At 46.2% G+C, this 13,351-nt stretch overlaps 1 protein-coding gene across 2 annotated transcripts in view; it reads right to left on the bottom strand.

Annotated features, from left to right (window-relative positions):
* Nucleotides 1–3,486: 3,486 nt before the first annotated feature.
* The window catches only part of DCTN4 (dynactin subunit 4), a 29,856-nt gene continuing 19,991 nt past the window's right edge, over nucleotides 3,487–13,351 (bottom strand). For both annotated transcript variants that reach the window (XM_062188832.1, XM_062188833.1), the window contains exons 10-13: nucleotides 12,461–12,515; nucleotides 11,397–11,504; nucleotides 9,380–9,477; nucleotides 3,487–6,064 (exon numbers count right to left, since the gene is read on the bottom strand). In XM_062188832.1, coding sequence (XP_062044816.1) covers nucleotides 5,851–6,064; nucleotides 9,380–9,477; nucleotides 11,397–11,504; nucleotides 12,461–12,515 — 475 coding nt within the window. In that variant the 3' untranslated portion in view covers nucleotides 3,487–5,850. The remainder of the gene's footprint in view (nucleotides 6,065–9,379; nucleotides 9,478–11,396; nucleotides 11,505–12,460; nucleotides 12,516–13,351) is intronic.

The following is a 13,351-nucleotide window of genomic DNA, read 5'->3' as shown; positions in this document are numbered from 1 at the left end:
TCCCCTATCCGCTGTCCTTTACCGCAAAACTGCTCCAGTTTCTCCTATTCTCCGTTGCGCCCATTCAGGTTAGGGCATTGCACCCAGCACTTCATCCCCACTGTTAAATGCGTCCGTCAGCAGGCACCTACGTAATCTTTCCGTGCCTACCATCTGTCAGTTGACCTTTCCCCAGACAGGCTTTGCTCACTTGGTTTCCAGAACACACCCCTCCTTTCTGTATCCTCTGAGTTCTTTGCCACGCTCCCTGTCTTGCGTTGTTCCAGGTCTCTTCTTGCATACCCGTCTTTCCTCTCCACCCTCACTTTTGTAGTGTCAGGTCCTGGTTCTCGTGCCATCTCCACATTTAAATACCATCTCGAGTATTTTTTCAAAGTCCAAAATCACTAAATCTTTCTCTCACCATATGTGGTCCTTTTCCTATGTGGTCCTTAACTAAATACCAACCGCATCCTTTGAGTTGCTCCCATAAACCTCAGCTCTGCTCACCGACCACACCCCGTAAGTCAGCAAATCCTGCCAGCTCTACCTTCTACTAACCACAGCATCCCCAAAGTGACCACCCTCGGCCGGTCACCACCATCTACTTATGACCCAAGGTAATCCTCACAGGACACACACACTTGCCTCCTCAAGACCACCCAGGGCCTGCCCTGCACCACTGCCTTAGCTTTCAACACAGTAACCAGGGTGATTAAGTCATTTCTCTGCTTCAAAATCTTTGAGGGGCCAGCATTGTGGCATAGTGGGCCAAGCCTTGGTCTGCAATGCCAGCATCTCCAGTTCAAGTCTCAGTTGCTCCACTTTCAGATGCAACTGGGAAAGCAGTGTCAGATGGCCCAAGTGCTTGGGTTCCTGAACTCATGTGGGAAACTCAGAAGCAGCTCCTGGCTCCTGGCTTCAGCCTGACCCAGCCCTGGCCATTACAGCCATTTGGGGAGTGAACCAGCAGATGGAAGATCTCTCTCTCCCTCTCTGTATCTCTGCCTTTCAAATAAATAAAAAATAAGTCTTTAGATTACATGGCTTTGGACAAAGGGATAATGATGTGTATCCCCCACCATAGTATTTCAGTCGTTCATCACCCTAAATTCCTCCCTCCTGTCCCCCAACCCCTGACAGCCACTAATCTTCACCCACTGTCTCCTCCCTCTTCCAGGATGTCCCAGTTGGAGTCATGCTCTTGTAGCTTGTTCACACTGGCTTCTTCTGTTTAGTAACACGTGTTTCAGGGTCCTTCATGTCTTCTTATGGATTCATAGCTCATTTTTTCAAAATATTTTGAGTCAGAGAGAGAGAGAGAGGGAGAGATAGAGAAGAAAGGTCTTCCATCTGCTGGCTCACTCTCCCAGTGAATGCAACGTTCAGAGCTGTGCTGATCTGAAGCCAGGAGCCCCTTCCAGACCTCCCCCATGGGTGCAGGGGCCCAAGCACTTGGGCCATCTTCCGCTGCTTTCCCAGGCCATAGCAGGGAGCCAGATTGGAAGATGAGCAGCCAGGGCACGCACTGGTGCCCATGTGGGACGCCACTCCTTCAGGCGGAGGCTTAGCCCACTACACCACAGCACCTGCCTCCACAGCTCATTTCTTTTGGGTAGCAGTTGATCTGTTTTCTAATATACACTATGCTGCTTTTTACCCCAATTCTGACTTGCTTTGTGCTTTCTTGTTCTTATTTCAGTGTTTTCTCTACCTGGGAAACTTGCCTTTCTCTGTGTCTTCCAGGATTACTTTCTGCTCCCATCTGCCTCTCCAGAGCATTTCTTTCTCCCTTGCACTTTGGGGTTTTCCATGTGTTTAGCTCCTTTACTGGGCTGCAAACTCCTTGAAAACTAACCCAGGCTCCTTCCTCATCTGCGTCTGTGCTCCATTCAAAGACCAGCCTAGGCTGGCGCCATGGCTCAATAGGCTAAGCCTCCACCTGTGGCGCCTGCACAACGGGTTCTAGTCCGGTCGAGGCGCTGGATTCTGTCCCAGTTGCTCCTCTTCCAGTCCAGCTCTCTGCTGTGGCCCCGGAAGGCAGTGGAGGATGGCCCAAGTCCTTGGGTCCTGCACCTGCATGGGAGACCAGGAGAAGCACCTGGCTCCTGGCTTTGGATCAGCGCGGTGTGCCGGCCGCAGCACGCCAGCTGCAGCGGCCATTGAGGGGTGAACCAACGGCAAAGGAAGACCTTTCTCTCTCTCTCACTGTCCACTCTGCCTGTCAAAAAAAAAAAAAAAAAAAAAAAAAAAAAAAAAAAAAAAGATCAAGACCAGACACAGATGCAAGTCAGAGAAAACAGGCAAGAATGTTGAGAAAAGTACTAAGGCTCAGGTGCACAGGGCCTGCTAAAGCCTGAGGTGGAATTGAGACCCCTTTATTCCTCCTCCACTACCAGCCTAGCAAACAGTAACAAGCATCGTTTGCTGGAGGGTGGGCAAGGGCACACAGAGACCACGGTGCAGGTATGCAGAACAACTGCGAGCCAAGGGTGAAGCTCTTCAGCCCCAACCCAAAGCACAAAATAATGCTGGAGAATGTGAAATCCATGCATTAAAGGCAATCACAGCAAGAACTAAAGCCAAACCCAGCATGGTTCCTGATGACATTGACCAAAGCCCGCACAAAAGGCCTGAGAGAAGCCTGCTCACTTCCAAGCATTAGCTATTCACCTGTCTCCACTGTCATAGAGCCCATGACTGGTATTCAAAATTAGGACATACAACACAAGGAACCATACCATTTTTCATGGCCAAAGCAACCCACAGGACCATACACAGAAATCACCCAGATGTTTAAAATCTTGGGTGAGGACTTCGATTAACCTGTTTAATAGTTGAGGGGTTGTGCATGGGAGACCAGGAGGAAGCACCTGGCTCCTGGCTTTGGATGGGCGCATCGCTGGCTGTGGCGGCCATTAGGGGAGTGAACCAACGGAAGGAAGACCTTTCTGTCTAATTCTGCCTTTCAAAAAAAAAAAATAGTTGAGGGGTTGGTGCTGCTACATAGTGGGTAAAGCCACCTGTGGTGCCGGCATCTCTATGACTATGTAGGAACAGACATATATCAGTAGACAGGGAGAAGCTATATGCATGAGACAAACAGCAAGAGGGCAAGGTCAAGTGCTGAGGTGGGGCTTGTTTCAGGTGGGAGAGCAGGAACAAATCCATGCACACTAGAGGGAAGAGCTCTGGGGGAAGGTAGATGAATGGCTACCTGGGGAGGCTGAACCAGCTTGTGCGAGGAACCATCTTTGGGAGCAATGATCCAGGCTAACAGCAACACTGATGTGTGTCTGAGAGCACGCAGGTACAGAGCAAGCATCTTCTCCCTGTAACGTTACAGTCAACTAATCTGATCCGAGGATTTCGCGCAGTTCACTTCAAGAGGTGGAAGGAAGCACGCCGCTGGCTCTCAGAGAGCAACTCCTGTGATTCCAGCCACCTTCAGACTCCGACCCATGCTGCTTCCCGCCCGTCTTCAAGAAACCAAACAGGAGACACACGCAAGCTTTGTCTGCTTTATTTCACTACATTAAGTTAAGCAGTAAGGCAAACAGTAACCTGTCCTTCGTAAAGATCAGGGAGTACCTCTCATTCCCCAAAGGGACGGACAAGGAGGCTTCTTCACAAACGTGGGTGACACTGAGCTCATGACGCCTACACTCTAAACAAGACTCTGGTGGGTGAACCACACACAAACCCAATTACCTTGGCCCTAAGTTTCCCAAATTGTAGCTTCATGAGCTGATGATGCCTGCCTCCTGAGGGGGTGCACACCAACTAGCATTACAAAGCTTGCATCTGACCTAATACAAAAAAGGCAACACAGTCCTAATTCACCAGCTGCAAGTACTGAACCATCTCTACAAACACACAGAATGCCAGCTTGCACTATAATCTATCTTGAGGAAATATTAAACCAATGCCAGTTATTCTGCAAGTTAATTTGACTTCTGAGGGGGAAAAAACTATGACCAGAAGTGTTTGTGTGGTGTCCCATGGCAGTGATGAGACTGTTACTTAAACATTATTACTTCTGGGAACAACAGTAATGGCTACAGCCCATAAAGGCACGCCATACAGCTGTGCAGCCATTGCAGGCTTGTGAGCGCGTGATGCTGTTCTCTACTTGATGCCTGCTTCCTCCAGTGGCAGACACGGACCAGTGGTTTCACGGCAGGCTCTGGCAGGGAGTGAAATAAAAATTCCACACTATGTGGGGTTACACAACATTAAGCTGCTTCTTTCACCTGTGAACTTGTGGTTACCCATTCCCCTGCCCCAACTCCTAAGAGGCCAAACCTTATTTACTGCGACTGTTATTAGGTGCGAATGTTTCGCACACTGCAGCATACATATTACTCCGTGGGAACACCGTTTCATAAAGTCGCCTTGATAGTAACAGTAGAATTTAGTGTCTTTGAGAAGCCTCCTAAATATTTTCATCTTTCAAGGGGAGCTGAAATGGACTGAATTCTATCTTTATTGTATATTATACCTTATTTTTATTTTTTTAAAGACTTAAAAACAAAACCAGCACAAACCAGAAATTTCTAACTCACAAGTCCACTGACCACTTCCAATACTTTTAAAGAAAATGTGGTGCAGCTGGTGGTCTACTTTGTCAAGTTCATTTTAGAAAACATCACAGAAATTAAGGTTAGCCAGCCAACTCCAGAATTCCAGGAGAAAACAGGACGTCTGCTGTTAGGCCAGGATTCTGGGATGCTTGCTGAACTACTTTATGGGTTACAATCAGAATGGTCTTTCTTGGACACACCATATGACAAAGGTTTAAAATTTACTAAGGGGAAAAGCTCTTTTCCTTAATATCCAGCTTTGGATTCAGATAATATAATTTCCCCTTCAAATCAATGGAAAGAACATTAGTTCAGATCATGCTAAAAAGAAATCTTTCAAAATGTTTCCAGAAGTAAGTGTCCACAGAAGTTTTCTTTGGGCTCTTTACCAGTTTCAAATTCTCAGAACACTTTACTGGGTTAAACAGGCAGAGCAGAGGCAGGGCTGGGAGTACACAGAGCGTGCCTCCCTGTGGCAGCACCCGTCCCTGGATACTGTGGCAATATTTCAAGTGAGCGGTCTATGGCCATACCACCCTGAACGCACCAGATCCCATCTAGGATGAATGGAACCTGCTACTCCTCCCATCCCCTTACATGACATGCGATTGCTTGCCTCTAAGATCCATCTCAAAAGTTCAGTATTTTACCAGGAAAAAATTTAAGTGCAACTGGTTAAGTGTTCGGTATTCAGTTAGAAGAGGGTGAATCGAAGTGCCTTAAGAATTCCACAGGCTTCTCCAATCAGCATGACAGTGAAGAGAAGGTGACCTTTTTTGTCAAATGGAACCTATGGCATGACGGGAGCCACAAGAGCAGGGGGAGGGCATGTTGCAGACTGCCAGACCCTACTTCATGGAACACAGAGAGCAGGAGGGACACTGAGAGCCACGTGGGAGCACTGACGGCAGCTCCACCTTTGCGCTATGATTTTTCACGTCATCGTCACTCTGTGATCCTTAGTGAGATCAGGTCAAGAGAGGGAATGCTCAGAGTTTCTCAGGTGACAAATCTAACTGCCACTCCGAGAAATATCTCCTTCAGTGGGATGCAACTATGTTGTTATTCAACGTGCAGGGCTCAGTGGTCAACGGAGGTGAGAGCAAGAGGCCCAGCAGTCATCCTGCACTCCTAAGGCCTGGCCACTGCTCCCACTCTGCTGGGGAAAGGGCTCAGGAGTGCACGGGAACACGGTTATAAACAAGGCCTAGAGAAGCAGCGGCTGCCACATCTTAGTGTGAGTTGGTAGTGACACTGTCCTTTGCGATCTGCCCACCCCTGGACATTTTTAGGGAAGAAGTGGGCCCAAGCTGAGTTCCACATGCTGGGTGAGCCAGATGATTTCAGTGCTCTGGTCACTCTCTTCAATGGGCCGGATAGGGTTTGTCAGGTTTTTAAAATCATGTTTCATCTTGAAGCACACGGTCACTTCGCCTTCCTCACGTTGTGGGGTGACTTTGATGAAAATACCCACTTTGTTGGCCTTTCTGAAGGCTATAATGCTATGGAAAGAAATAAGCACAGAATTAGACAGGTCGTAAGCCAGCCAGACCACCCAGACCTACAGTCATGTTTTACAGCACAACAGGCCATCTCCGACAAGATGTGGCCACCATCCTGTTTCCAAGCAACAAAATTTCTAACAATGATGCTGACCCCTTCTATTTCCTTAACATCACAGAAGCAAGCAGACTTGTAAAAAAGTCAAATGAGAAATTCAGTCTTTCCCCTGATTCTTCCATTCAGCTTGTAAGAAAAAAAATGAATTAGTTTGGTTCTGAACCGACCAGGTATTCTGCTACGAGCTTACAATGTTCTTTCAACCAACATAAATGGAACACGTGATTCTGTTGCTTTTGCACTCTGTTTAAAACATTTCCAAAACGATATATACAGCTCAGCCATTCTAGTTACTGGTTGCATAGCATTCAACCATATATTTACCCTGCTCGGCACACACTGAGGCTGTTGTCAATTTTTCCCTCTTGTAAACAACGGGGCTGCACATTTACCTCTGTGCACACGTGGCAGTTTTTCTACAGGATTTAAACTGCTACTGTGGGAAGACTTAATAACTCAGAGCTTTAAAGGAATTTCTGGAACACTGTAAACCAGTGTTTAGAAATGACCTACATAACACAGGAATATTTAGAAAAGTCTCTTCAGTTAGTGTTTCCATTTGTTTGCTTTCATTGGCACTTGAAGTGTGTGCTTTAATAACTTAGCTTCAAAAGTAAATGGGCCAAATGGCACACACGCGAAGAAAAGTTACTGGAGTTAAACATTTACATAATTAGACAGTAATATGAAGTATTAATTTCCATGTACCTGAAATTTCCCTAACGTATAACTACATGAAACAGTTTTTAAGAAATTAATCCGTCATGTAATCACACTGGATTTGGTGTCAGATGATATTTCCAGAAGCTTAGATTTCTACATCTAAATGATGCAATTCAAACACACACAGAGCAGGGGTTTCAGAGCGGCATTCTGAACTGTACTAACTCAATACATTTGACATTACATTAGCCAACCAAACCCTCGCTCTGTATAAGACTCACGTAAAAAAAATCTGTTTATAATAGGAAGAAGAAAAAGGCTTTTTCCCTACCCTTAATTCCTCAGATAACCACTGATATTTGGGCAGCTTTTTAAAAAACTAATTCAAATTTCTAGTCCCCAGCTAAACCCACTGAAGTGACCCTCTGATATGGGGGTCTGGGACGCGACAGAAGCAACAAAACAGCCGCCCTGGCGCTGAGTTAATGCACTTCTGCTATCACAGTGCTCGTCTCACTCTGGCCTTCACGTTATCTCCAGGCCATCTCATGTCATCCCTTCTCTCCACTCTCTGCCGCGGGAGCTTTGGAACATTCTGTTAGAATATCTTAAATGCTCCCCGTGCCAGTTTATTAACTGTGTTTTACTCCTTCAAGCTCCTCTTTGCATCTTGCTTGCTGACACAGGATTGTGTTAAATCTGTTTCTACCTTGTAGGCCAGCTCCCTGTCAATTTCTGTCAACAGGGGACTCTACAGGGAGCCCGGAGGCCTGGTGCAGAGGACCGGTCTGGCTCCCCCTTTTGAATTTCCCATTTGCTTGTGGCTCCTGTGGGCATCACTTCAGCACTGGGTCTTTACCCAGAAAGTGGGAGTATCCAGTGGCAGTATTCTCATTTCTTGTATAACTAGCTGTCCAGCTACTCCCCCTTGTGCCGCCCAGAGATGCCAGCATCAGGCAGTATCCTCTAGCTCACCTCCCTGGAGCCCATGGGGCTCCTCCTTCAAGCTTCTAAATTAAAAAAAGAAAAAAAAAAAAAAAATCAAGGATTTATTGAGTTGAGAAGCAGAGAGAGAAAGCTCCACCTGCTGGCTCACTCCTCAAAAGCCTGCAATGGCCAGGGGGTAAAAGCCAAGAACCAGGAACTCAATTCAGGTCTCCCTAGTGGGTGGCAGAAACCCAATCAGTTGGGACATCACCACTGCCTCCCAGAGTCTGCATTAGCAAAAAGTGGGCATCAGCAATTGGACATCAAACTCAGGTCCTCTGATGTGGGATATACGTGTCCCAACCAGCATTTTAATTATTAGGCTAACGCCTGCCCCAACCATTCTTTTTAAATTCTCTGTTCCAAGCACTGGTATAACCTCTGTTTTCAGAAAGAATCCTAAATGATGCATTCTCCCCAGGAGAAGTTTCATTTTTTCCTTCTCAGTTATTGAATAGGAGACAGTAAAAAAAAATTTTTTTTGGACAGGCAGAGTGGACAGTGAGAGAGAGAGACAGAGAGAAAGTTCTTCCTTTTCCATTGGTTCACCCCCAATGGCCAGCGCACTGCACTGATCCGAAGCCAGGAGCCAGGTGCTTCTCCTGGTCTCCCGTGGGGTGCAGGGCGCAAGCACTTGGGCCATCCTCCACTGCACTCCTGGGCCACAGCAGAGAGCTGGCCTGGAAGAGGGGCTACCGGGACAGAATCCGGCACCCCGACTGGGACTAGAACCCGGGGTGCCGGCGCCACAGGCGGAGGATTAGCCTATTGAGCTGCAGCACTGGCCAGGAGACAGTAAAATTTATTAGTTCTCTAACGAGGTGCAGGTGGAGGACAAATCCAGTGATGATCTACAGGGACAGAATATTGTATCCTGTCCACAACTGTTAAAAATTATATACCTGAAATTTTTGGTTAACATGGGAAAATATGTTTAAGGTTTATTTTGAAAAGCAGAGTGACACAGAGACAGAGAGATACACAGATTGATTTTCTATCTACTAGTTTACTCCTATTAAATGCCCACAACAGCTGGGGCTGGGCCAGGCTGCAGCCACCAGCCATCCTGGTCTCCTGTGTGGGCGTAAGGGACTCAAGCACTTGACGCATCATTTGCTGCCTCCCAGGCTCATTAGTGGGAAACTAGATGGGAAGCCGAGTAGCCAGGACTTTACCAGGTACTTTGATATGGGATGCAGGCAGCTCACAGGTAGCTTAATGTGCTGTGCTGTAACACTTACCCTAGAAAAAATAATTAAGTAAAAAAATAAGAAAAAGAAAAAGGGTGAAAAAAAACCCCTACGTTTAGAGAATAATCCCAGTGACCAAAGAAATATCTGGAAGGACAAGCGCCAAAATGTCAATGACTGTATTCCTGGTGATGAGGCATTGTTTTCTTCATGGTTTTGTATATGTCCCATACATTTTCTACAGTAATTATTTTATAAACAGAAAGAAAAAAAGGTTATTAAAAAAAACCTAGATGAGAAAACCAGGATATATAAGTGGGCCATTTGTGGTGCAGGGGTCACAGGAAGATTACTCACTCAGGATCATCCTGAAAGTCTTGAGGTTCTGCCAACTCATCGTACTCTGCGGCTGCGTCCTTGCCAGCCAAAACGAGCTCTTTGGGAGGCACCACCACCTGAACAGCAACACAGAGAGGCCAACCTCAGGATCCGTGGGGCAGATATTCATGCGAGGGAATACAGGTAGAAGTGAACAGCACATTCTGGAATGCATGCAGCATTGTACCACACACACAGAGTTTAGAAGCGCGTTGTTTAGGAAGACAGACATTTGTAATAAAAGAATAAGAAGCACATTTAAGGGAATGTTGAAGTCAAATGAAGTGCTTCACTGGGCCTGTAGTGGGGAATTCATATGGAAAGAGAATATGGTGCTTCTCTACTGTTTTTATTTATATGTGCTTAATGTTTTATTTCTTAATGGGAGGGCAACGATGTGGGTGTTTGATTATTCTATGTTTTGGTATACTTGAAATAGATTATCATATGTTTTCCTTATTTATTTTATTTATTTGAAAGGCAGAAAGAGCAAGAGAATGAGAGAGATATCTCTCATCGCTTATTGACTCCCCAAATGTCCCTAACAAGGGGCGATGGGGCAGGCTGAAGCCAGGAACTCAAACCAGGTCTCCCATGTGGGTGGCAGGGACCCAACTACTTGAGTCAACACCACTGCCCTCCTACAGTACACATTAGCAGGAAGGTGGAATCGGGAGGGGAGCTGGACTCAAACCCAAGTACTCCGACATTAGATGTGCATGAGAGCCAAGCGGCATCTTAACTGCCTCACCAAATGCCTGCCTCAGTTTACCACATTTTAAGAAAAGAAGAACACACAGGAGAAACAATTCCCACATGGTATTTTCCGACATGGGGATTTATGGTTATAGAAAATGGTAAGGCATTGTTCAGGCTTATCCTTTTGTAATTAGGCCTCAAGTCAGTTTTGTCAGAGATGAACAGATAACAGTGTCAGCCAAATTTCTCATCATGGAAACAAATGTGGCAGGGGAAGTATAAAGAGAAGAAGGCAACACATTCATAAGCTGGGTGTATGCGTCAGGCTCATTTATGTCTCTGTCATCATTGGAGCTGTTTATTAGGGTTATTTAAGAAAAGGAGCAGGAAAGATGTGTCGTTTCTCTTTCAAGCTGTTGCTAGTTTGAAAACAAAAGAAGGAAAACACCTACATGAATCACTGAGTAGAGCAAAATCTAAAGAGGCCCCACGTCATTCATTCAGTTAACACTTGCGGAGTCAAAACTGCCCATCTCAACACTGTGAGCACTATGCATTGTCTTTATAAGCAGAGGAACTCTGGAGCAGGCATCAGCTTTGAAAGGGAGCTTCGTACGAGTCCTGAAGAGTGGACTGGGAGACTGCAAAGGCAGGGGGAGGGACTGGGATCGGAAGGGGGCACTGCAGGTAAAATGACAGCATACGCAATTCTCCTTCTGAAAATGAAAATGCAACCCACTGGCTCTGCCTGAATCACAAGCATCAACAGAGTACTTTAAAAAGTTCATGGAAAAATGGAAAGAAAAGATGTTTATTTTGCTGCAAAAGAATCTGAAACCCATGCATACTTTCCCATATTATGCTTTTCCACAAACTTTTTAAAGATTTCTCTGATTTGGGGAATGCTAAATCTGAATGTGTAAAGCAAGGACATCAAGGAGCTGATCTGCTAGGCCGAAGAATCTGGACTTTACCCAGAGGCAGAGAGAGGCTAAGAGCTCCGCATGCCACGCAGATTTCAGCAAGTTCATGCTGGGAGCTGCGGGGGGGGGGGGGGGGGGGGGTGTGCTCACTAACACAGAGAGCTCAGTTAGGGAGTTACTGCACAGTCCAGCTAAGACGGGCTGAGGCCTTCAGACAGGGCAGTGGCAGTGTGCTTCAGGACACAGTAAAAGTCAGGAGGCGCCGTCAAAAACCCTACTAACTAGGAGTGGAAGAGAGACTGGCGTCTTTCAGCGAGGTCAAATGAGGCCAAGCAGGCAGAGTCAGGGGCGGGCAGGATGACGTAACACAGTACCTTAGCAGTGCTACTGACATCATCGGGGTCCCCATCCTCGCACTCCAGCAGGGTCACGTGGGTGAGGTTCTCCACGGGGTTCGTCAGAGTCAGAAGCACCTGGCTCTCCTGGGGAATAAGAAAAGCTTCTCACACATGTGCCATGGTGACTACCCAGGCTCACTCTCCCAGCTGCTAGTTCACACAGTCCTCCTCCTCCCCTTACCCCTGAGCCAGGATACTGCCTGCAGCTCTGCCTCACTGCCACGTGGCAGTGCTCACTGACCCCTCTTCTGCTGTCTGCGTTAGGCTATTTAACACGCTCCGGAGTTACGATTTCCGAGGAAATCAGACAGACCCTAGGAAGGTGTCAGGTACTAGATCCCGAAATCCGAGGAACGTACATTATCTGAGTGGTTGTTTTCAGTTCACAATTCTTGTCCCAGCCAGGCTGCCGCTTAAGGACTAAAAAGAACGAAGCCCTCATAAATTAAAATGTGGGAGCCACAGGCTAGCCAGAAATACTAACATAGAAAAAAACGGCACACCAAAATGATAAAAACTTTAAGACTTCTTAAGCCATGACGATTTGCCCTTGTTCGACACTCTACTGAGATCAGACAAAAAACATCTTTAGAATGAAGGACTCCAGGAATGTCAAGGCAAAGGCTAAAGAAGCTGCTGTGGCATATTCTACAGTTCACAAGGTGGAGGGGTGGGGGAGAGGCGGAGGCCAACTCCAAGGAAGAGAGGGGCTGCGGTTAGGAAGTCACTGCCCGTGTGAGGTGGTGGGGCAGAGTGGAAGGTGCTTGTGGGCACAAACATCATCTTTCTTTCTTCCACCTATGATTCTACCTTTACATAATGTGTGTTCTGCTTCCTCTACATACGTTTCAAAGATGCCATTGACAATAATCCCAGTTTAAAGGCATGTAAAGCCTCAATCCTTTTATTTTCCCAACTGTGTTCTATTCCTTGCTCAGTGTATTCCATGCCACAAAAGCATAGTTATCTACATGTGCATCTGCACACAGCATCAATCAATCAATCAATCAATCTTTTCTGTTAATAAGCAAGATACTAACCTTCATGTAGCGAAGGTTGGGAATTGACATGATTCTCACTTCTGGAATATAGTTGCTATGCACGAATAAAAAAATGCATTAATGTTCACTGGAGCCCCTTAAAATTATTATTATTAATTACCAAGTACAAGAATTCTTTTATGCTCATTAGAACATGTCAGAAGAAAAGAACTTCAAAGACTCACACCACCACTACGGTAAGAACGTAAGACATGAAACCACACTGGAAATGAGTTCTTTCTGAAACCTATGTATACTACTCATTTAGAACCTCATATCTGTGTGTACATCATGACAGATAGCTTCTTTATGCAGCTATTATTTTTTGAAATCTTATTTAATTCATTTTTGTAACTGCAGAAGGAAATCGGTTGTAATATCTAAGACTATAATACATGTAGGGTACACACACACACACACACACAGAAAACAAAAAGCTAAAAAAAAATACAGAAAGGGCTGTAGAAACTCTACTATGTTCTTTCCAAACTCTTATCTAACACTTATGATACTATGCACCAGACAATGTTTTAAGTATTTTACATACATTAATTCTTAGACTTTTTTTTTTTTTTTTTGACAGGCAGAGGCGATAGTGAGAGAGAAAGACAGAGAGAAGGGTCTTCCTTTTTGCCGTTGGTTCACCCTCCAATGGCCGCTGCAGCCAGCACATCTCGCTGATCCGAAGGCAGGAGCCAGGTGCTTCTCCTGGTCTCCCATGCGGGTGCAGGGCCCAAGGACTTGGGCCATCCTCCACTGCCTTCCCTGGCCATAGCAGAAAGCTGGCCTGGAAGAGGGGCAACCGGGACAGAATCCGGCGCCCCAACCGGGACTAGAACCCGGTGTGCTGGCACCGCAAGGTGGAGGATTAGCCTGTTGAGCCACGGTGCC

Source organism: Lepus europaeus, chromosome 4 (genome assembly GCF_033115175.1).
Source record: "Lepus europaeus isolate LE1 chromosome 4, mLepTim1.pri, whole genome shotgun sequence".
Taxonomy (NCBI): Eukaryota; Metazoa; Chordata; class Mammalia; order Lagomorpha; family Leporidae; genus Lepus; species Lepus europaeus.
This window is presented reverse-complemented; position numbering and strand designations above follow the sequence as displayed.